Raw genomic sequence first — 24,471 nt, 5'->3', positions numbered from 1 at the left:
TGTCCGGTTTTGGACCGGACAGTACGGTGTTTCGAACGGCTATCCAGTCTAGAAAATTTGGAAAACCGGACAATAGACTGTCCGTTTTTTTTTAAATACGCGACATATATACCTTATTCACGAGATAATTTACAAAGCAAACGCCGTGAGCGATTCTGGTGGGTGTTAACAAGACTTGCTCAAATCTGTTGAAAATGGTACAATGTGTGTGCAGTGTTCCCGTCTCCAATGATTTCATAAAAAGAGTTTTTAGTGTAATGGGTAATGTATGGACTGACGAAAGAAATCGACTAGGTGTTAATATCGTAAAAAGCGTAAAGCGTGTTTTTTTCAATTTCAATGTCAGTTGCAGTGATTTTAAAGATACAATTTCAGGCAATAAACGATTATTTAAAGCAGTAGCATCTAGTGCCAAATACGTTAAAAAGTGATTTTCTGCTTACCCAATAGTAATAATATAAGTTTTAATGTTGTTAAGTGTTTTAAGTATTTCGTTTTGTTCACCCTCAGAAATTTTCGGTAATTTTCTCCTTTTTTGGCCAAAATCAATGGGGTTTATGATTATCAAAGGACCCTTTGATTTTCGATAAATTTTACCAAAAAAATCAAAGGGTGACCCTTTTATAAAAAAATGTTGTTTTTTATCTGGACGATCTGGCAACCCTAATGATATCTGAAGTGGTTTGTCACTGAGATTTACTTATCGGATACCGATGTGAAACCGGTGCATCGAAGAGAAAAAAAACATAGAGGGGTGGTTGATAATTTTTAATTTTCTGAAAGGAACCGGTTCCAAAATAATCGGTTCCTCGGAAAATATCGACGGTTCCGGTGATAGCAAAGGAACCGGTTCCATGTAACCGGGACAGGAATATCGACCATCTCTAATGAATACGAGAATGTACCTACATAAAAACAATGAGTTATATCCTGCCTTATCATTTTAAGAATGGGAAACAATATTATTTTTTACTTGTAAACTAAGATAAAGTACGGACTGTTTTTATTTTTTTAATAACATTATATTTTTACCTGATTAATAATACTATAGCGTGGTCGGGTTATCTCGAGGGCACTAGGAAAATAATTCACAGCAGTTATAATTCATAATGTATTTAATAATTAACTTTTGGAATGCCGCGTATTAAAAAAATAACTCATTTTCTATATGGTGTAGTGCGTACTCGCACACGTTAGCGGCATTCTAAAATGTGTAATTTAATAATAAATTAAATATTGAATTGTTTCCTGCAATGTTTTTTATCGACTCTCGAAATACCTTCTTAAATAAATTAATTTCAAACCGAATACTAACGAACAAAATTATTACCTTATTTTTTTTTCAATGAAAAATATCATTTTTATTTTTTATTTAGTCATTTGTAGATATGTTTCTATATTACTAATTATAACCTTCATTTTATTTAAGATGTTTTTTAATTTATTATTTAGTGTTATTTTCATGTTTTTTTTTCTTTATTCAGTGCATTTTTTTTTTTTTTTTTATAGTGAATACCTCACAAGAGTCCCAACTGCTCCCGTCTGGAGCCAGTGAGACTATGGCATCCCCAATTGGGGGATGTTGTGAGGCTGAAGGTAAGTGGGGAAGGGAAAGAGGAAGATGGGGAAGTACCTGGCTATTCAGATCTAGTCACTAAACACGGCTAAAGCCATTTGGAGCAACGGTTCAATTCTGAATGGTGGTCTTACACCAGGGCGATACTGGTAGTATCTTCCACTCTGGAACGTGCCGCAAATATACTATATATTATTTTAATTAATTAATTGTGAAATAACACAAATTAATCAAATAAAATTTATTTGCGCACGCCGGGTTCGAACCCGCGACCTTCGGAATGGCAGTCCAATGCGTTACCACTGGACTATGCCGGCCGTCTATTATTATCTATTAAAGTCATTGAGAATTTTTCGACAACCATGCTAGGCCCGTGTTGTTATGTTCGATTAAGTTCTGTTAAAATAATTCAAAAGGTTATATCAAATATTAATTATAGAAGAATTTAAATAAAATAAAAGAAATGTATTAATTTTAAGCAAAATTATTAGCCTGAAACACCTACATAAATTGAAAAAATCTTCGGAGAAAAAATACATGCCGCCGACGGGAATTGAACCCGCATCCTTCTGATTGGTCAGGTCAGGTGCTTTATCAATTGCGCTACGTCGGCTTATCCAAAACCCGCCAAATTATTCAATATATACTGGTATTTACAATCAAAAATTATTACTTATTAAATTTTTCACTAAAAAACAACCATTTTTTTTTAGAAAACTTCTTGGTAATGCTAAATCTCGTACTAAATGGCGTTGAGACATATTATATATTCATTTAGAGGTGAAATATTTTGACTTGTCAAATATAATTATTTTTAATGATAAAATACACAAAGTTTTTTATGCATAGCACAAAGAATAACGTATTAATTCATATAATATTATATTGATAATAGTATTGAATATATAATGGAAAAACCAAAAATTAAAATGGATTTCTTAAAAAAGTAAATTAAAAAAAATGAATTTTTAGAAAAATTAAAATTTAGCTAAAAATTCATTTTTAGAAAGATGAAAATTTAGAAAACTGATGTTAGTTTAAATACCTGTGCGAGTTACAGTGTTTAAGTAAAGTACAATAAAATAATTCGGATGAATATATAAAGTATGAAATATAGAAGAATTTGAGAGAGTAAAAAAGTATAGAATATTAAAAATATTAAGGAGTACAGATTTAAAAAGAATATAACGTGGGTTACTGCCAAAAGTTGGTAACCATGTTTTTTTTGTTTTTGATTTTAATGTTTATGTATAATCTATGCTGGAATAATTTTGGGTTATGTTGTTATTAATTTTCTGACTAAGTAGATTTTTAGCTACTGCTTTTTTAAAAAACTATGTATGTAACTCCATTTTTTTATAATTAATTGACAAAAAAATTGTAAAAGCATAGTCAAGTTTGTTTAAAAAACAACACTTACGATTTTTTTTTAAATTAACATTAAGTTTATTTCCCAAAACCCTGACTGTATAATGAAGATCAAACTTAAAAATTGAGTTTACGCCAAAACATGTTTTTCGAAGTTATCAACTTTTGGCAGGAACGATAAGAAGTATATAATTTAAAATCAAAGTAAGTACCACTAGGTAAGCAAATAAGAAAATATGATAAACTGATAAGTTATATGTGCGAGTATTCCCCTAAACATTTAATTTCAATTTATCCATTTACAAAAAAACTGCTGCATTATTAAATGTACACAAAATAGCTAAAGCGTGTAATAGATAAATATATTTGTAATTAACATAATCTTAAAATTACATCAGATTTAGTTAGCATAGCCGCGACGATACAAAAACATAAATGCCTTATTGTGCAATCAATTCCCTGAACAAAATTATATCAAGTGTGTTAAATAGATAGGAATGATTATTATAATGAAATTATTTCTAAGAAAACGGCAAGAAAAAAATAAAGCAAATGAGTTATTTAATGAATAGAGCCTCCTGGGATTACGCTGCGGTTAGTATTTCTTTGGCATGTACAGAGCCAGTATTTTTGTGGTTTTTTGGTCAACCTGAGAGAAATGTACGTTCATCAAGTTGCTCTCCGGTAGGAAGTAGGAATCCTGACAAGCCGACTGATAAAAATCCTGAGTACACTGATATACCGGCCCTAACCTAATTCCAATCCCATGAAGAAGTTCTGACCACTTGAGACTAGTACCTAGTAATATATTAAAATATATATATTTCTTAATAAATAATTCTCCATCAGAACCCTAGAGACTGTTTTTAATGGCCTGAATTTAATGTCTCTGAAACAATTATATTCAAAAGATATGTTAATTTACACATTCAAAAACCAGGATAACTTTGCACACACAAAATAATTGATTCATAATATCATGATTTCAACATTCATTACACCGACCTGCCATTAAAACGACTTTAGAGCAGAGAAATTTGCAATATATTATTTAATATCTTTCCTTTTGCAATAAAAACCATTAAAAAATAACCGACTTCAAAAGAAGTATTAAGATATATATTATGAAAGCGGGGAGGATGAATATAGATGTAATATTTAATATGATGTAAGTTTTGACCGATCGGTGGCTGAGTTGACATCGCGTTTGGATCCCGCCCAAGCGTAGTGTGTTCAATTCCTCGACTGGCTAAGTCCTCCATCACAACACAAGCAACATTTTCCGCTTACTGTGGTGGTAGTAGGAGATTTTCAAATTGTCAGGTTATTCGTAGCCCGGGAATGTATATCTTTCATTTTAAAAAAAAATGTTGCTACCTACCACACAAGAATTAGTGACATGCATTATGGTGGCGGGAAGGGGGAATATAGATGTAATGTTGCCACCTAACAAGGATTAGTGATATGCATTATGGTGGCGGGAAGAAGGAATATAGATGTAATGTTGCCACCTAACAATGATTACGTTTTTCTTCTATAATTTTGCTTTATAATTTTCATTGGGTTCTATCGTTCTTTTAAACACACTTACAAAAACTACAAAAAATTAACATACTTACAAAAAAACTTACCTAAATTTACAATTAACACACAAAACCATGTACAATGTGACTTTAGAACGGGGTGTAATCCCAGTAATGTCACATTCTTTTCAACATTTGTAAGGAATTGTAAAATAAAAATTATTACATTTGCTGGCCAAAATTTAACTTGTACAACTTCTAACTAATTAAAATTCTCAGTTAGCCTCAAATTAATCAACAGTTATAACCGATAATGAAGTTGAAAACGTTATTTAATATCAACCCGCAGCACCTAACTAGTTAATTAGTTTGAAGTATTTTCAAGATCCGTTACTTTTTCACTCCTGAAAATTTATACCACAAATCTGAACCATTTCTCAGCCTGCAACATCTATAAATAAATATTTTACTTTACGTTCGTTTATTTCTTAATTCCTCGTCTAAATCTAAAAAAAATAAGCCTAGTTTTATTACATAGTATTGTTGCATTATTACACTAGCAAACTTTTCCATAAAATCCTCTATGATCCGAGAAATTGGCCAATTCCAGAGAAATAGAATAAAATAATATGAATCATACATGCTGGCGCGGGCTGTAGGGCGAGGGGGTGTGGAGGGGGTGAGGGGCGGTATCGCGGCTATATAAGCGGGAGCTGAGAAATATGTTTATTCAATGCCTGTGTAGTGTTTGTAACGGCACAAGTTCGCGAATTACCTCGTCATTTCCCGCGCTCTGAAAATTTTCTGATCGAGTTTTCGATTTCTGCTCAGTTCCAATTTTCCGAGAAGCGTCAGGTTTTTGAGAATTTTCTTTCGGTTTGAAAGATTGTGAAGATGTCGATCAAATTCAGCAGTGCTTTCCTGGTGGTGGTGGTGGTCGCAGCCCTGATGATGACAGCAGCCAGTGGCATGAACCTCGACAAGGCAGACAAGGTAGCTGAGGTAAATTACTATTTTATTTAAAATCTATTTTTTTATTTATTTTGACTTTCTGTTGTCTTCGTGATATATGTACGTCAATTCATTTTACTACACATGATTAGAGGCCAGATGTTTCACAGAATTTTAACAATTCTTCAAATTAAGAAGTTAATTTTCAAGTTTTGGGAAAGTCATATTAAAGTTCTGTTATTATATATAATATTATATTCTGTTATTATTCTATACTAGTAGATATTTCTTTTAATTATGTATTGTTTAACTGCACTTCTATTAACAACTGTATCACTTGCAACAATATTTTTGTGTACGTATTACTTGTTCTGTAATCACTCTATTGTAAAAGCCATTTTATGGCGTTTAAATAAATAAATAAATAATTATTTTAGTTCTGCGAAGCACCAATACTGATGTAATAACAGAACATGAATAGAACCTTCACAAAACTTTCAATTAACTTTTAAATTAAATTGTTAAAATTCCGGGACACAACTGACCCAAATGAAATAATTAAAATTATTCCAAAAGCGTTATTATTTTTGTTGAATTTTTTTCGCTGTGAAATAATGATTTTTTTCAGTTTAACTTGTGTAACGTACTACCTATGAACTGACGTCGTTTTGTATGATATGACGCAATATTCATTGACATTAGTTCACTTTACCTAGGAACTGATAAGAACGAAAGATTTTGAAGCAAAACAAACTTATTAGAAATTAAAAATTGGAAATTGTCAATTTAATAATTTTTTTAAATTTATCACAGAAGACTTAATCAATAATGTAATTACTATTATAACTACTTAGTTTTTTCCGATATATTCATAAACGACATAAAACTGTAATGCGTATTATATATTCTCTCTCTATACACATTGGTTTAAAATATTGGGTTCAGAATCGTCATCCAGACAGCGTATTAATATCTCTATTATAACTAAAATAAAGTCGCTATCCGTGTCTGACTGCGTTTAGTTCTTCTAAACTACGTGACGGATTTTGGTAGAATTTCTTCCGGAAAGTTTATATGTATATTTGCGTATTGTATTTATATAAAGTAGAGAAAAGTCTAGCAACGGCGGGTACGTATCTATATCTATATAATATCATAAAAATATTCAACTGTCTAGCTTTTATGAATCCTTTTTGCGTCCCACATAACGAGCCACTCTCCTTACACTGCTAGATGTACCTTCCTGCATAATGTGTTCACTGCATCTGATGCAACCTTGCTAGTGATTGCGTTCAGTGACACGTGTGCCTCCACGTGGCTATAGAAATAGTAGGTGGCTGGTGATGTTAACTAGAGATAGTGAACTTGCCCCTGCTACTGCACGTGCGCACCCTCGCCCTTTATACGTCGAATCACGTTCAATTCATAAAGGAACTATTTTGCATTGTCAACGAATCGCGGTTATCGCTCCGCTAGATTACCCTGTAACGACTTAACTTGTAACGGATAACGAATAACGGATAACGGATAGACACATGTCTTGTAATTTAGCATCGTTATTCGTAATAAAATGTTATAGAGCTTTCACAAAACTTTTATGCGATGTTTTGCGACCGATTAAAGCTAAGTGGACAAATGCACCGTGGGTTTCGTTAGGTTTCTATGTTAACTAAGAAAGATTTTCCGCTTATAGTGAGTGAGACTGAAGGAGTTTTTAATGTATTGTTAGGTCATTCGTAGCATCTTTTGTGCAAGTAATGTAATTAAAGATCTAATCCATATTCATTTGTCTTAATTACCTCGTAATGTTTGCACATAAATTAATAATAAATAATCAATTAAACGTGTCCACCAATAACTTCTCTACTTAAATCGGTGTACCGCTTTACAAATAAAAATGTATGGTAGTTTTAATCTTCATATAACGGTATTGAAAGTTCGTGAAATTTTCCACAATTAATTGACATTTTTTTACGATAACACAGTAGGCCTTGAAAAAAATTATTTTCATTCGGGGGATATGTCATCTTTGGGGATGGTGAAGGAAACAGGTATAAGGGTGAAAAGGAATCTAGGGATCAGTACGTCCAGAAGTGATAGACGCATGAATCTATCCCTCCCACTGCGGCGCAAGGCGATGGGTCGAGAGATCAGCTGGATAGGTTAAAGGGTCTCCCCAAACCAGCCTCTCCCGAACTGGTTATGGTTATTATCCAATAAATGGTTTACGGGGCGGCGGTACCCGAAATGGTTTCCCAAATTTATCAGTAGCATTATTTAATAAAACATAAAACAATGAACACATAAGTAGATACTTTGCGATTTTTATTTTATTTTTTTTTTATATTCACAAATTTTCAATATTCTAATCGCTGAGATCGTCGGGATCCCCTTAGTTCAAACTCGTGGCTAATGTATTGAACTCCGGATAATCGACATTTAACTGTACTTGCATTCAGATTAGATTAATGTCAATGTACTAAAAGCATGTTACGAAACACACGACTGCAATAATAGTTTATGCAGATGAATATAATCATAATTTTACAAAACTTTAACAACTTTTTCAATATGTGTTCTAGTTTTTTTTAGCTGACTGCAATGTTTCTAAGAAGTTTAATCAACGATGATTATTGATTGTTTATTAATATTGTTACTACGCGGCTTTGGCCTACTTTCAAAATTTTTAATCGGTACCTTTTCTAATAATGAATTCCAATTAATAATAACAGAACTATTAAATGTTACGATTATTGATCCTAATTATTTGCAGTTACTGTTCAATAAACATTTTGTTTAAATGTTATAAACTCTTCAAATAGCAGGCCTTCAATTAATAAAATGATAAACTTACTTAATGCCTGATTAACTAACTAAAGTCACGCCGTTTCCTCTCAAGCAATTCGGTCTTGTCATACACTCCTTGCCTCATTCACATTCATTCGTACTCTTATGTTATTCTTTTTTATTTTATTTTTTTTAAGTTTAAACAAATTTTACATTTCACTTTCTTAACTTAAATAAGTGTCTGACTTTTACATGGCCCCACTCAAGTGTTTGGCTCACGTGCCATGTCTTCCTCGGACGTCCCCGACTTCTACCACCTTACACTCCAGACCATCTAAGCATCCCTTTCTTAATCTTACTCATTACGCTAACATGAACCTTGTATTCCCTGCAAACCTCCACATTTCTCACACGATCATACGTGGTTTTACCACACATAGGTCTCAAAGACCTCATTTCTACAGCAGTAAACATGTTCTATTTAAATTAATCCAACGCTGTTAGCTCAAAATAGTTGCTTTGACCTAGAAACAAATACCAAACAGAAAAAGCTACACAAATTTCATGACACAAGAGCTCACCGTTAGACGGTTCTAGCTGCTCTTAATAAACAGATGTTATAAGCTATAGGTAGTTTATACAAGATTACGCACCTATACAGTTATGAATTTATTTCATTTTAATGTAGGTATCGATATAGTAAAATGAGTTTAGTGTCGGTCTATTTTAAAGCTCGGCTGCGTGGTTGACGGGCCGCGTGTGGCCGGCCACACGGAGCACGACCACGTGGTCCGCGTGGCGTGACACACGTCGGCACCAAGGTGTCTACGCCGGCCTATGCAGCTATGCAGCATGCAGCCGATGCATTCTCTGACGTAGATATACTATCTATACTAGTAGACGCTAGCTATCTCTTCTAGTAGACGCTAGAGTTACCAATACAGGCTTGTATATCATTATGTGATCACTATTATAAACCATCGATGTATTATATTTAGATGAGACATGAAGCCAAGAAATAGGTTCTGCTTTTTTACCTTCACTGACCTCCAACTCTCCCAAAGCTAACTAGAACTATCGAATCCAATCAGCAGTTATCTAATAGTGGAACAAGTTTCACGCAGTGGCGACTCTAATTGTAGCTCTATGTTTTAAACATCTGATACACCTGAAACACCCACAAATGATGTAAAATCAATTACCATACGTGATAGGTTCCAAGGTAGCAACGCTTCAGAAAGTATTTTTCATTTGGCAAAAAACTCTATCTGTGAAAAAAACCTTATCTGTGCTGGTTACCTTAAGAGGTACTCTCGAAAGAACTAACTATTTTGTAAATCCATAGATTTTGAAATGGGTATCTAGTATCTTCCTGCGTTCGTCTCGATTTTTTCAGAAAAAAATTAAGTCTGAAACTAACTGATCGCTTCAACAAAGGGCACACGGAGAATAATGGGTATTGCTAACTTATTAAGAATCTCTTCAAGTTAATTGGTAATTTGGTTAAAAACGGCATTGCAGGACATTTCATGATAAACTTTTAGTAAATTCGTAATAATGTCGGAACACATGTTCGTGAACCTGACAATTTGTAATGACGAAATGCGAAAATGTTTATATTTTGTTTCTGACAATACATTACTAAAATTTTATCAGGAAACCTATCAATGCATTCGTTAAGGCCCTGCAATCCCGTTTTTAATCTAATTACGAATAATTTTAAGAGATTCTTAATAAATTAGCAATATTTGCATAGGTAAGTTTTCGCCGTACATGTGCCTGGAATGATGGTTACAAAACACAAAAACCCGTTAAAAACTATTTTAGAGAATAAATACAATATTTTAAAAAACGTACACTTCCATCATCTCCTTATGATTGACTTTAACTGAGGGGTAAGTTATGCTAGCACTACTAAAGCAGTTATTCAAGAACAATTAATTAGAAGGTAGTTTTCATATCTTCCACTCTCTACCCCGCGATTACAATCTCAGAGGTAACTTTACAAAAAATTTTTTTCAAGATTTTTGCATCTATAATATCAACAAGTATATCGAACTAAATAAACATTCAGTGTTTACAGCACGTCAAATAGTGTTGACTTGAAAAGTTTTCCCTGACAAGCAATTTGCCACTTGTCTCAAGAATCAACACGCACTGGAGGAGGTACCTGCCTAGCTATTATAGTAGTTAGTAGTTACCTAGTAGGTAGTAGGCCAGGTCATTCAACTGCAATCGGTAATAAACACCATTATATCCCTACCCAACTGCAGTAGACGTCAAAGGTGCAACAATTAACATCTTTACGTTATGCTCAGACATTAGCCCGTATCCACACTTCGGTGTGCAAAAATTGAAGAAATACAAATATGTATTTCATATTTAATTTGGCGGGTAACATTATTATATTATAATGAATAGGTCATTTGATAAAAATTGAATCTAAAATCTTTAAAATCGATTTACTATTTGTTGTTATCAATTAATGAAATCTTCGATAAATAAATAAGGGTGTCGGGGCTAAAGTGCACTAACTTTGGGAGGTGATTCTACATGATAGTAGAAGTAAAAAGGTTAAATACCTTTTTTAGAAATTTAAATGTTTACTTTCCAATGCAAAAATATTTTTCCATTGAAGAATCATTAATTTCTAATACAAACAACTCAACTTTTTTTATCTAAAAACTACGTTAAAACGTTGAAATTTCGAAAAAATGTGTTAATCTTTTTTTTACTTGTACTATGATGAAGAATCACCCCCGAAGTTACCGCAATTTACACCCGGACACTTTGTATTATAACTCTTTCTGATTAGTATAACTGGTCGATAAATTCTTAGAAAAAAATTTTAACTCTGAGTAAAACCAGCCAAATTATTTGATAAATTCCCTATCTTACTTGAAAGATTGGTATCTTTAGAATATAGACGCCAGGCGATAAATCTGTGTTCGCTTTACCGGTATTTCGATGGAAGGTGCGCCAAGGGTATAGCGGTGAACACACGGAGAAAAGGAGTATTGTTTATTTATTAATAATCTCGTCAAATTATTGGTAATAAGGTCAAAACATAATTTTGAATTCATCAAAATTATGATAATAATTCGAATTTATCAAAAAAATATCTTCTGATATTCGTTAACACGTGTTCCGACATCGTGATAATATATTCATAATTTACTAAAAGTTTATCAGGAAACTTATTAATTCACTCGTAACTTATGCAATCCCATTTTAAGCCGGATTACCAATAATTTGAAGAGATTCTTAATTAATAAGCAATAGTCATTTTTATCCATAAGGACAGATAGTATTCTGTCTACTTTACTGCTCAACTGTCAACATCACTTGCCTCGGTTTGTTCCTTCTTCATAACCCTTACTTATACTTCTCAAAAATACCCTCCACACAGCATTCCCAAACATGCTTCCGTGTGGAGTTAATATAAATCACACTCTCATTGGTATGACAAAGATCCATAACGCCTGATGATAATAGATAAAAAGAGATAAGGCACTGTCACCAAGCTACGCCAAAACAAACTACCAAGCAATGCAAGTGATGCGCTTGGTGTGTACGCGCGATTCGCAATATATTTGCGACACTTGTAGCAGTTTCATAAAAATAATGGCTTTGATGGCTGGATATTATAAAATCCTGATATAAGAATAACTGAAATTCAACTTATGGGAAAGGAACGAAGCAAGAGCAAATGGCGCGAAACGCCGCTTGCAGTTGCTTTTTTCCTTTCCCGTAATTCTTGGCTCGGTTCGCAAATATATAAGTACCATTATACAGGTTTTCCAATAAGAGGTGTTATTTTGAATAGCCCGCTATTTCGGTAGATGTTACTTTAGAATCTGTCATTTTTTAACATTTCACAAGTAGAAACTACGCCATTAATAAAAATGGAACGATACACGCTTCAACAACGCATTGAAATTATTAAAATTCACTTGAGTGAATCAAATGCAAATCATCTTGAGTGATGAGGCCCATTTCCACCTCGGTGGCTTCGTCAACAAGCAAAATTGTCGCATCTGGGGCTCGGAAAACCCAAGAGTTATTGTTGAAAAGCCTCTCTATCTTCAACGTGTGACTGTTTGGTACGGTTTATGGTCCGGCGGAGTCATTGGACCTTACTTTTTCGAAAATGAGGCTGGAGCAACAGTTACGGTGAATGGATTGCGCTATCGAGAGATGATTAATGATTTTTTATGGCCGGAATTGAATGGTATTGATCTGGACAACGTTTACTTTCAACAAGACGGCGCTACGTGCCACACAAGCAACGAAACCATTGATCTTTTACGATTGAATATCAAAATAACACCTATATTGGAAAACCCTGTAGTTCGCGAAACGCACTTTTTTTTGCTACCAATGGTTACAATACTTGTTTTTATTTATTTAAAAGATCTTCTCAGAAAAATTCCCGATGGTAGTGGGCAAGAATTGTCTGCATACTGCACTCCGAAGTATGCAGACGGCATTTCTCCTCGTAATTAGTTTTACTGTCCGAGACGAGTCACTCTCCGTCTCGTTGGTCCAGGTGAGTGAGGTGAGTCACTGCAATTAGCGGCACCCGCCCATCTGGCCGTTGCCGGGGGTCTAGCCAGCCTGGCTTGTTCTCTGTCTCCTCGGTTAGTTACCTACCTTGCCACTTGCCGCTTGCTACCTCCTACCTACAATTGATTATGTACCTCGTTACCTGTCCTGTCAAGTGTTGCCTCCGTTGAGCGAGGATTGATTGATGGTTCGTTATTATTTAACGGGGTGAATTTTTCATGTAAGCGTGAAGACGCAACGCAAAATTACCCTTTATTACCCTCTTGTATTCTGATATTTTTTTTTATTTACAAAGAAAGACAAACATTCCCGGGTTACGAATAACCTGACAATATTTGAAAATCTCCTACTACAACCACAGAAAGCGGAAAATGTTGCTTGTGTTGTGATGGAGGACTTAGCCAGCCGAGGAATTGGACCGAATTTATTGTGGGACCCAAGCGCGATGTCAACCGGTAATCCCGGTAATATGAATCAAAATTTTTAAAATTCAAGTAAATTCAAATGGTTTTGAAATGATCAAGCATGAACAGGTTCCTGCGTAATCCGTAAACTTATTCATCCCCGTTTAATGAACTTTTCATTTTCACAATTGGAACTGATAAGTGTAAAACACGTCAGACAAGCGATAAAATGTATGTATTATTATTTTTTTAATTAGTAATACGAGCTAGCAGTGCACAATTCAGTGCTGTTACCTACCCTGATGTATGGCAGTGAGGCATGTAGCTGGCAAAGGAAGGATGAAAGTAGACTGAATGCTGTGGAAAGTAGATCCCTGAGGGGTATGTGTGGTAAAACCATTTATGATCTATGAGAAATGTGGAGATCGGCTAAATATTTTTTTTAAATATCATTAACATCCAGACTATGCATATACACCAATTCTAACATAGATCCAGGCTATGCATATACACCAATTCTAACATAGATCCAGGCTATGCATATACACCAATTCTAACATAGATCCAGGCTATGCATATACACCAATTCTAACATAAATCCAGGCTATGCATATACACCAATTCTAACATAGATCCAGGCTATGCATATACACAAATTCTAACATAGATCCAGGCTATGCATATACACCAATTCTAACATAGATCCAGGCTATGCATATACACCAATTCTAACATAGATCCAGGCTATGCATATACACCAATTCTAACATAGATCCAGGCTATGCATATACACCAATTCTAACATAGATCCAGGCTATGCATATGCACCAATGTTAACATAGATCCAAGCTATGCATATACACCAATGTTAACATAGATCCAGGCTATGCATATACACCAATGTTAACACAAATATATACACCTAAGTTATCGAAATTTTTCGTTCGTTTATTGAAACACGACCTAGTACTTGCCCTAAGGAGTTCATTGAACCAAAATTTATTGCCTTGGATCAAGTACCTACGCGAAAAATATTTATCTAACTTCCTTTTCTGATTAGAACCTTCTCAGGAAATAATAAGAATTGGATGATAAGAAATAGGCAAGACCTTCAAATTCTTATTAGGTAGGTACTATGATAAAAGTTCAAATGGACATTGCATAATGGCGTGGTTTTTGTTTAATCAATTCTTAGCTTTTTTATGCTTAAATTAATGACTTACCGTTTTTTTGCAACATAGAGGGTTTTCCAATAAGAGGTGTTATTTTGATATTCAACCGTAAAATATCAATGGTTTCGTTGTTTGTGTGACACGTAGCGCCGTCTTGTTGTTGAAAGTAAACGTTGTCCAGATCAATACCATCCAATTCCAGCTATAAAAAATCATTAATCATCTCTCGATAGCGCAATCCATTCACCGTAACTGTTGCTCCAGCCTCATTTTCGAAAAAGTAAGGTCCAATGACTCCGCCGGACCATATACCGCACCAAACAGTCCCACGTTGAGGATAGAGAGGCTTTTTAACAATAACTCTTGGGGTTTCCGAGCCCCAGATGCGACAATTTTGCTTGTTGACGAAGCCACCGAGGTGGAAATGGGCCTCATCACTCAAGATGATTTGCATTTGATTCACTCGAGTGAATTTTAATAATTTCAATGGGTTGTTGAAGCGTATATTGTTATTAGTTTCTACATGTCAAATTTCAATAAATGACAGCTTTAAAAGTAACCTTTAAAAGTAATCTACCGAAATAGCGGGCTATTCAAAATAACACCTCTTATTGGAAAACCCTATACATCAACCCTATTGGTATATTGGTATTTTCAAGAAACAGATTCACTACTTTCTTGCCTTAAATATATATACTTCACACAACATCCCCAGAGATTGTAAAGGATATAGAATGATATCAAAATAATAACAAAGAAAAGCTATAAATAATGATTTAAAAAATCCAAATGTCTCCTGAATGATGACTGAAAATTAAGTAAATAATATAAACACTGACCTTACGTGAACTTCCAATCTCAACTTATATAAAAACGTTTGTAGATACTACATTCGTTCTGGTTGTACAACCTAAATACGTCCTCTAAGATTTTACATTTTTACAATCTTGCAGATGCGTAACGTAATGTATGTGTACATTTGCGAACCGAAACGCGAGTCGAGCCACAAATTACGGAAAAAGAACGAAGCAACAGCAAGCGGCGTTTCTCTCCCATAAGTTGAGTTCGGTAGTTCGGCTCGCGTAAATTAATTTGTTAGATCCAACAACGTGCAACCGGGAAACGCCTGCTGTCAGGCTAATTGCATTACTCGCGTGTTAGCAAGAAAGAGTAAAGAAAATATTGGAGTAGAAAATGCAGCTTTTAAAACCTAGCTTTACTACTTGACTTCAGGGTCGGCCCTGGGCCGAACTGCGCCTATGATTTGTATTTTTGTGTAGCGCCGTTTTTGGGAAAATGATCCCAAGAGCGATGTGTGTGCAAGGTATTATCTTGGCTTCCCACAAGCTTCAAAAAACATTTCCTTATTGAGCGGTAAAATATGAAATATGAAAAAACAATATGGCGTCTCCTTTATTTTGAATCAGAATGATGATGAAGTGTTCCCACAGTCAGTTCTAATTTTGAAAATGACGTGTTAATTCAAAAAATCCAAGTTCTAGAGGAGTTATTAACAGAATCACAACCGAAATTAGTATTTTTAATATTATCATGGTTAATTTAAAAATCATAACTCCCTTGAAGAAAATATAGGTAAGGGGCCGTTCAAGTATTATTTAAGCACTATAGGGGGGCAGTGGGGTCTTTGCTTTGCTTATTTTTGATGACATGGGGGGTGGGGGGAATACTTGAACGGCCCCTAAGTGTAAAGGTTGGCTTCGAAAATTTTCCAAAACGGCCAAAGAGAGAACTATGGAATATGAACAAACTATTTTTAAATCCATAGTTTTGTATCCACAAAATCTACACTAGCGACACTACCGACTAAACAACCTTGGCAAGCTTTACGGACGGTACTCTACTTAAATAATGAAAATCAAATCAGTGTTTTATAGTTTTGTTTTCGCAAGTCACGAAATTGTTTTTAGAAATTTATTGATCATTGACGTTGGCATGATTGGATCGAATAATGTCCATCATCGTTAAGGATACCATTTGACCCATATCTGTGATGAGACATTTTAGCGAGTAAAAAAATATTTACCAAATGAACGGCCAAATAAGAAATGGCTGCCCGAGTCATTGACCGTAATTTTGACAACTCTAGTGGATCGGGAATTCGTAAACAACCATTATCATTATTAATAGAAGAGTTTTATTTATTTCTCAAGGTTTTCAAATAAGACTACTCTCGTGGCCTTGAGATCCAAGGCTCGGCTTGTAAACAAGCTGATAGTAGATACCTATAGTTATTTTTTTCTGTATTATAATGGGTAGGTACGTCCAACGGTCGAGACATGTTTACATTTACGTTGTTTTAACGACAAAAACAGCAAAAAAAGTTGATTAGAAGTTCGCTACATCAAAGAAAAAGCTCTGGAAGTGCTGGCTTCATTCGTACATCATGTCGCAGTGGTGTAAATTAATGACTAAAAAATTATCACTATATATTTGGAATCGTTTTCTTTTCCGATTTTATGTCCGGGTTAAATCTTCCCTATAGGAAAAACTAAACCCTTCCACACACTTTTCCACAAATGATCATCTAGTCAATCAACATTATGCATAGTGCATTATATAAGCAAAATAAATACAAAACAATACAAGAACAACATATCAATTCACCAGAGATCAAATGGGAAAATAATTCACCGACTCCAGATATTTTCATATCAGAGGGTTCGGCTCGGTAGAACTTCTAACAGGGCCTATAAATCCTACTGATCCCTCAACATAAATATTTAAAAAATCTTTCGTTATCCTACATGTATTTAAAATGACTGATTTTTGCATTTTTATATATAATTTTTTTGATAGATCTAATACGCCTAAATTTTTAATGAGAGAGCTAGGTATAATGCCAGTAGCCGAAATAACGAATGGTAATATTTTTATAGTCTGAGAATGCCAAATTATTTTTATCTCATTTTAATAATAATAATATTTAGATGATTTGTATAGCGCCGTTTTTGTGAAAAATCACATCAAGTGCGCTGTACAAACATGCTTTTCTGTTGGACAAACATGCTTTTTTGAAAAAATAGCGCCATTTGTTGGACGTAAAAGCCAGACGCGCTATTGTTTCTTCATCTGCACAGACAGACTGATCCACAGCTATGCGTGGTGGATTACATCTAGTTATCTTAATAGTATTTATATCTGGTATGAAAGTGATTTAAAGAACCGGATCTATTGATTCTTTCGACACCGGTGGACAATTTTTGCTGTCGAAACTTGACTTTCCGGTTTTTGTATTTCTCCCTCAACTAAAATGATCTCTTCAAGACCCAAGTTCACTCCTTTCCTTCTAAACAGACCCATCGCATAATATCCCCAAAGAACCTCAGAGTAGATGTAAAAAATATTTGTAATTTAGTAGAATATTGAATTTTGCTCTTATTTCCCAATTTTGCTTCGCGATTTCTGTATTTTTTTGTATTTAAGTCATATTAATGTAAAATTATTTTTAGACACAAGAGATTGTACTCGTACGTACAAAAGTCCACAAAAACAACGAGTATGACGTAAATGCAAGAAGTAAAGAAGAAGCAAGTTTGGGTCGTTTTGTTTACTCGTCGATATAGGTTAATCGTCACCAGTAGTAGTTACATTCTGGTGTTTATGTATTTACTGAGTGATATTTTCCGTAAACCGATTTCTGGAAAACACGTAATAATTCACTGACTCGCTAAATGTATGGTAATTATGTTGTTCTACGCTGTCTGTTGAGATTAGTCAGAATGTTTATGCAATAATTACTCTCATAATTCAGGCTCTTGCGAACAGGCCAAATACACCTTCATCAAGAATAGTAGATCATTTTGACTAATTCGCGCTTTTATAAGCAACTATCTGACGTGTACCCGGCATTGCTTTGTTAAGGCCATTTAAAAGTTTAAATACTATAATTGTATTTGAAAAAAAGTATTTGTTACACCTGATCGTCCATGTCTTCCTCGGGCGTCCTCTACTTCTTCAACCATTCACTTCCAAATCATACATAGTCCACACACTACGAGTACATGTTTCGTTCAGCACGCATGCCTCATTTTACCAATTATTTGATTTGAGTCTTTTTACCATTAACTTCACGTAATATCATGAAATCCACATTTTTATTGTTAAAATACTACATCTTCTGGACTTCTGAACATCTAAATATGTTTATTGTTAAAAAAACTACATTTTCTGTACTTCTGGACATCTCCACATTTTTAGTGTTAAAAATAACATCTTCTGGACTTCTGGACATCTCCATATGTGTATTGTTAAAAAAACTACATCTTCTGGACTTCTGGACATCTCCATATGTTTATTGTTAAAAATCTACATCTTCTGTACTTCTGGACATCTCCATATGTGTATTGTTAAAAAAACTACATTTTCTGGACTATAACTCGACTCCATATCTCTTTCTAATGCAGAAATAAGAGTGAAGTTTTCTTAGGGCGTCCTCGACTTTTTCTAACATTCACTACTGTGTACCACATTGTTACTTTATAATCGACTTTATTTTGACTCCGTGCAGGAATAATGCATAAAGTCTTCCTCGGCGTCCCCGACGACTTAAACCACTATCTAAACACTCCTGGTACTAATAAGAACAAACTTTAAATTTTTCAGCTAAATCTACCCAGTAGTTTTGGAGTCTATAGGGCACAAACAAACATTCGTTTTTATATTTAAATTGTAGTTCAATGCTGACCTAATAAACTAGGTAATACTTTTTGATCGAATATCTCAAATTCATTTTGATTGGTGTCTTTTCGTTTTATCTTTTATAATTTACGCTGAAACTTTCAGATTTTCAGAATTGTTTGAATTAGTAACCGTCGCGTGCTTACGTAATATAGAAATTGCGAAGAAATTCATTTGATGACTGTGTCGATAATTAGTTGTCAATAAAAAACAGAAAAATAGCAAGTTTTTGGAAGAGATAAGTCGAAAACCGGCCACTACGTACCGGACCTATTAATTCTGCCTCCTTCGAATTTATCGTAAGTTGTAAAATATGAATGAAGTACACAAAATACGTTCTAAATCACTTATTGCGTCTCAGAGAGCTGATGGCTTATTCTTTCCTCTGTGGGATGACATCATCCGAGATAGAAAATTGGGGGCAATAATATTTAGGTATGCGATAAAATCAATTGCTGATTCGCCAAGTCCTCGGGGACATTCTAAGCACGATCCACTGTGACCTGGCTCAACGTGGTCTGGTATGCCCTACCAAAGTGTTCACCATATTCAGATGCTACTTATCGGCCTCCTCCTGTACATATTTCCAATGCTTCCTATTTTGGGTCAGGGTCTGACATTTCAGCAATTGTGGCATCATTTGCTTCATCTCTGTTAATCTTCTCTGGTGTCCCATTTGCTGGACACAGGACGCCTCCTGTACACATTTCCAATGCTTCCTATTCTGGGCCACGGTCTGCAATTTCAGCAATAGTGGCTTCATCCGCATCAACTCTCTTACAGTCATCCTGTTAACATTTTGATTTTAATATGTAAAAGCTCCACTTTTTAGTTCGCATAATATTGTGTGATCCCATTTCCAGATGTAATCTCTCAAGGAACAAGATTAACAACGTTAAAAGAACGAACAGAGGAGTGACTTTATTGAGACTTACAAAATTAACAGAACACCCTTGCATCCAATCCTCGGAAACATTTCTTCAAACAGAGCGTGGAAAAAAATTCCACGACATATCATCAATGCTGAGTGTTTTAGTACAAACCCATATTTGTATGCCATAGGTCACTAACCGTGGAAACATGACTAATAAAATTCACTGTCAAATAATATACATAATTAATTAATTTAATATGATCATTGGCCTACTTCTGGCCTACGCTATAAGTACTTGTAAAATCATTGGAAATGATGGATATTGCATACGCAGGAACTCCCGAGTTCGTATAAACGGAGCAAATTTTCCGCGACCCGAGGCACGAATTACGGGAAAGGAACAAATCAACCACAAGCGGCAATTCGCGCCGTTTATACGTAGCATGAAATGTCTAATATTATTATTATTTTCTCACCTATTCTGGCCTCCAAAACGGCATCTAAAATTAAACACATTCGGTTCGTCCTCTGTTTGTCCGTGCGAAGTACTGTGAGTACTTGAAGAGATAACTTATCGGATATAATTTAATATAACACGACGAGTGTTTTGATGTTACAGTCGTGCCCCCGCGGAGGAACGATCATATTATAAGTACTTTTTTTATCAACAGCAATAATTGTAGTCGGCGTACTCTGTACTTGTAAGTTGTAAGTAGTAAGACTCGTAAGTGCCGGGTCTGGGTAGTTTGTAGGTACCTACTGTAATTGGAGCACTCGGATGTTCTGTGATACGTGTTATGTAGCGATAAGATGAAAATGTCCAAGGCCGACTACAGTACCTACCTACAGGACTTGTGTGTCACGTGATAAGTCAGTGCCATCGATCAACGACAGTTTTCAAATGACGGCGATCATTGTTGATACACGTTGTTACTGCTGATTAGTGCGGTGTTTTAACGCAAGCCCATTAAGTAAACAGTGGAGTTTGGAATATCTAGGTCATCGGAAGTATTTTAAGCTCGCAATGTCATTTCAAACAGCTGTGAAAAAGTAAAACAAGATTCGACTTTATGTTTTCAATACTTACATCTATTTGAATTTGATTTTTGTTTTCGGGAATGATTTAATGCAAATGTTGGGAGCGGACATTATCCCACTTCCCGACATCCGATCGAGCTGAAACTCAACAGATAGACTGGTTGCTGAAAATGCAGTTTTTTTTTTTTTTTTTAAAAAGAAAGACAAACATTCCCGGGTTACGAATAACCCAACAATGTTTGAAAATCTCCTACTACCACCACAGAAAGCCGAAAATGTTGCTTGTGTTGTGATGGAGGACTTAGCCAGCCGAGTAATCGAACACGCGACGCTCGGGTGAGACCCAAACGCTATGCCCACTCAACCACTGACCGGTCATTATATTAACTTTTGGCGGCAATCACGTACGCATACTAATCGGATGACATTACAGCAGAAATAAATGTCGGTCCTATCTGATCAGCATTTGGTGAGGTTGTTAGCGCGGTCGACTCCGGTCTCTGGGAAGGAAGGTTACAATCCTCTGTCATAAGTTTTAAAAGACATTTCAAAATCAGTGTAAAATAAAAATAAAACTTAATTTTTACGGGTTGATTTTTTCCAAAAAAATAATTGTTCAATTGGTAAAAAGAGCTTTGAAATGTCCGGAGTATCGCGAGTCTTGTTATGAAACCCTCACAATTATTACCTACTATCAATGATGGAGAGCCCCATTCCACCGACTTAAAGAATGGCTGCCCACTGCCCACTGCCCACTACTGCCCAGTGCCCAGTACATCAATGCCTGCCCGATCTTGAATGGACCAGGGACCTGTTTTATGAATGAAGTAACATTCCATTCAGCCAATGACTATTTTTTCGGCCTCTTTCTGCGTCTATCACTCACGTCACATTTTACCACAAATTTTGAAATTTTCAACAAAATCGGTCCATTAGTTTTCGAGTCCATATTGGACAAAGAAACATTTATTTAAATATATACAGATAATCCGCAGTAGGTACCTAACCATTTTGTTCTCGTTCCGTCGATTGGTATCTACCTACGTGTGACGTATAATAATATTTTACAAGACGATTATGTAGGTACTTGAAATGTTTTTTATTCTATATAAACAAAATGTCTCAGTTTGCATCTTGACAAGTTAGTCAAGTTAATTAAGTACTAGTTATTTTTCGCGAGAAATAACTAATACTTAGTAATACTTTTTAAATAAAATTTTGATGAAGGAAGGACTCGTGGCTGATCGGCCAATAAGTGTATAGTCTAGAAATTATAACTAATCAGTGTATTCTTTAAAAAATGAGGTATTTGTAAGTAATGAAGGTTTAAGTTAGGTAAGGATAAAGGAATGATACCTACTCATTCTTTTAGCGGGTTTCAGTAAAACCACCTAAATTACAGGTGTGTGTAGATATGGTTTCAGTTTCAGGCGTCGTCTTGCGGGTTTCGTTAATACATAAATAATAGCTCTTCACTTTTTCTCGTCGCATATGTAAAGATAACTCTATTCGCCGGAATCTGACAGTTTCATGTAACTCTATTCGCGGGAATCTAACAGTTTCATGTAACTCTATTCGCATGAATCTGACAGTTTCGTGTAACTCTATTCGAGGGAATCTGACAGTTTCATGTAACTCTATTTGCGGGAATCTGACAGTGTGATAGTAAAGCGACAATCCGACAGTAAATAATAACGAAATATAGATACTGTTTTATCAGAGTGGAAAATACTCTCATTATAGAAATATTGCTTGAAATGACTTTAGCTATGTATATTCACGAATTTAAAGCTTTATAACTGTATTAAGTAACCGTTTTAAAATAAAAGTAAACTAATTAGTATGTTTTGTTTGTCCACAGCCGAAAGTGAAGAAGCCCCCAGGCCCCGAGTGCCCGTGCGGCTACGCCGTCTACTTCCCGCTGTCGCGTAAGCTGGAGTACTACGTGCGCAATGAGAGCTGCGAGTGCCCGCCCACACAGAAGTGCATGCGGACCCACGACGACCTGTCCGCTAGTGCCTACGTCTACCACTGCAGGAAACAGGAGACCAACTCATGATCGCTGAACTCCCAGTGGACGCGAGGTCTCCAATATTCCTCCCCATGGCCAAGGCTGCCCACAATCTCTCGGCCAATGTCTCTGTTCTCGACGGCTCGACTTATCTGTGGCAGATAGGCTAAGCTGGATACAACATACTATAAGAACCTGCAGATTTGCGCTCAATTTTATGGACTAAATTATTTTATTTTTATTTTAATGACTTTATCTGCTAAGAGCTTTGTTGTAACCTTTATTTCTGTTGCATACTTCGTTTTTGTGAATGTGAGAGAGGTTACAACGGATCAATCAGCAGCAAGCCTAAATTGAGACTTTGTTTGTTAGAGAAAAATATCAAGAGAAAGATAAAAACATCACGGAAAACTACTTAAATAAACTACTTAGCGAAATAAAATACACAAATAAATATGTTTTTCATTCGTACAGTAAGCAAACCTTTCAATTTCCTCTTGATATTTTTCTCAAACCAAATAACAAGGTTTTAATATTATAGTGACTAATTTAATTTTCTGTCTGGAAATAGTTTTAATGAAAATTAAGTATTTTTTTCTTAACAAAATGCTTTCTACCTCAATTTCTCTGTTTTAAACTTAATTATCCTTGATTATACAGAATACATATGAGATCATTGTAAATATAATCTCAACTGGAGCGGCTTCTACCTTTCTAAATTCTTAGGAACTATGATCTTAAAATCTTCCACAATGAAACATGTTGATGTGTTTAAATAATCACAAAATAGAATCAATCAGAATATAGTCAATTTGCCTTTTGGAACCGCACATGTTATTGTGAATAATTATAAAAAAATAGTTATTGTAGAAGCTGGATGTATTTTTTAATTTTAGTGGAAATGTACAGTATTTATGCATCATATGATCATATCCTAATTTGTAAGAAGTTTATTTATGATATTTTAAAAGCTTAGTAGTAAAAGATAATTTAAAAGTTAGTGCCAATATACTTAAATATGTTTAATTTGTTTTTATATTTTAAAGCAGGGTTTCCGTTGTGTTTGTACTCAAGTAGATTTGTGTACGTTCTGGCTAGTTGCAACTTAAACAGAACTAATCAATTTTATTAATATTATTTATAAATAATAGAATCAATTAAAATTTAATTTGATTATGCATAATATTATCTCTTTCACAGCCAGGACCTAACCTAACCTAACCTAGCACTCAAAATTATTATGTAATTAAAAATTCAGTAATCTTAATTGGACAAATTATTATTTTTATACTACTTTTAAGAGTCCTGCATTACAAAGAAAGCCTGTTTTACTTGAGCTATATTCTAATACTCTAAATCCTAATAGTTTTAAGTGATTTTATATACTCTTAATGATAAAAAATGTTTTTTTAAATATTTGTATGAAATCTTAATTTTGTTAACCTTAATTATTTAAATAAAAATTAATAAAATGAGCACACGTCTTTCAATAATTGAATTCCC

At 34.6% G+C, this 24,471-nt stretch overlaps 1 protein-coding gene across 3 annotated transcripts; it reads left to right on the top strand.

Annotated features, from left to right (window-relative positions):
- Nucleotides 1–5,205: 5,205 nt before the first annotated feature.
- On the top strand, nt 5,206–24,444 carry LOC149420147 (uncharacterized). 3 transcript variants are annotated; one of them, XM_089636001.1, is made up of 2 exons: nt 5,206–5,451; nt 22,819–24,444. In XM_089636001.1, exons 1-2 carry the CDS (start codon nt 5,362–5,364, stop codon nt 23,014–23,016), a joined length of 288 nt encoding a protein of 95 aa, XP_089492127.1. In that variant the 5' UTR covers nt 5,206–5,361; the 3' UTR covers nt 23,017–24,444. The 3 variants fall into 3 exon arrangements, with proteins under 3 accessions (XP_089492127.1, XP_089492126.1, XP_089492125.1); XM_089636000.1 differs by having other exon boundaries at nt 5,206–5,460; XM_089635999.1 differs by having other exon boundaries at nt 5,206–5,469.
- The last annotated feature ends 27 nt before the right edge of the window (nt 24,445–24,471 follow it).

The sequence above is a fragment of the Hesperophylax consimilis genome, chromosome 10, assembly GCF_061612785.1.
Source record: "Hesperophylax consimilis isolate HC1 chromosome 10, BYU_Hcon_1.0, whole genome shotgun sequence".
NCBI classification, from domain to species: Eukaryota; Metazoa; Arthropoda; class Insecta; order Trichoptera; family Limnephilidae; genus Hesperophylax; species Hesperophylax consimilis.
This window is presented reverse-complemented; position numbering and strand designations above follow the sequence as displayed.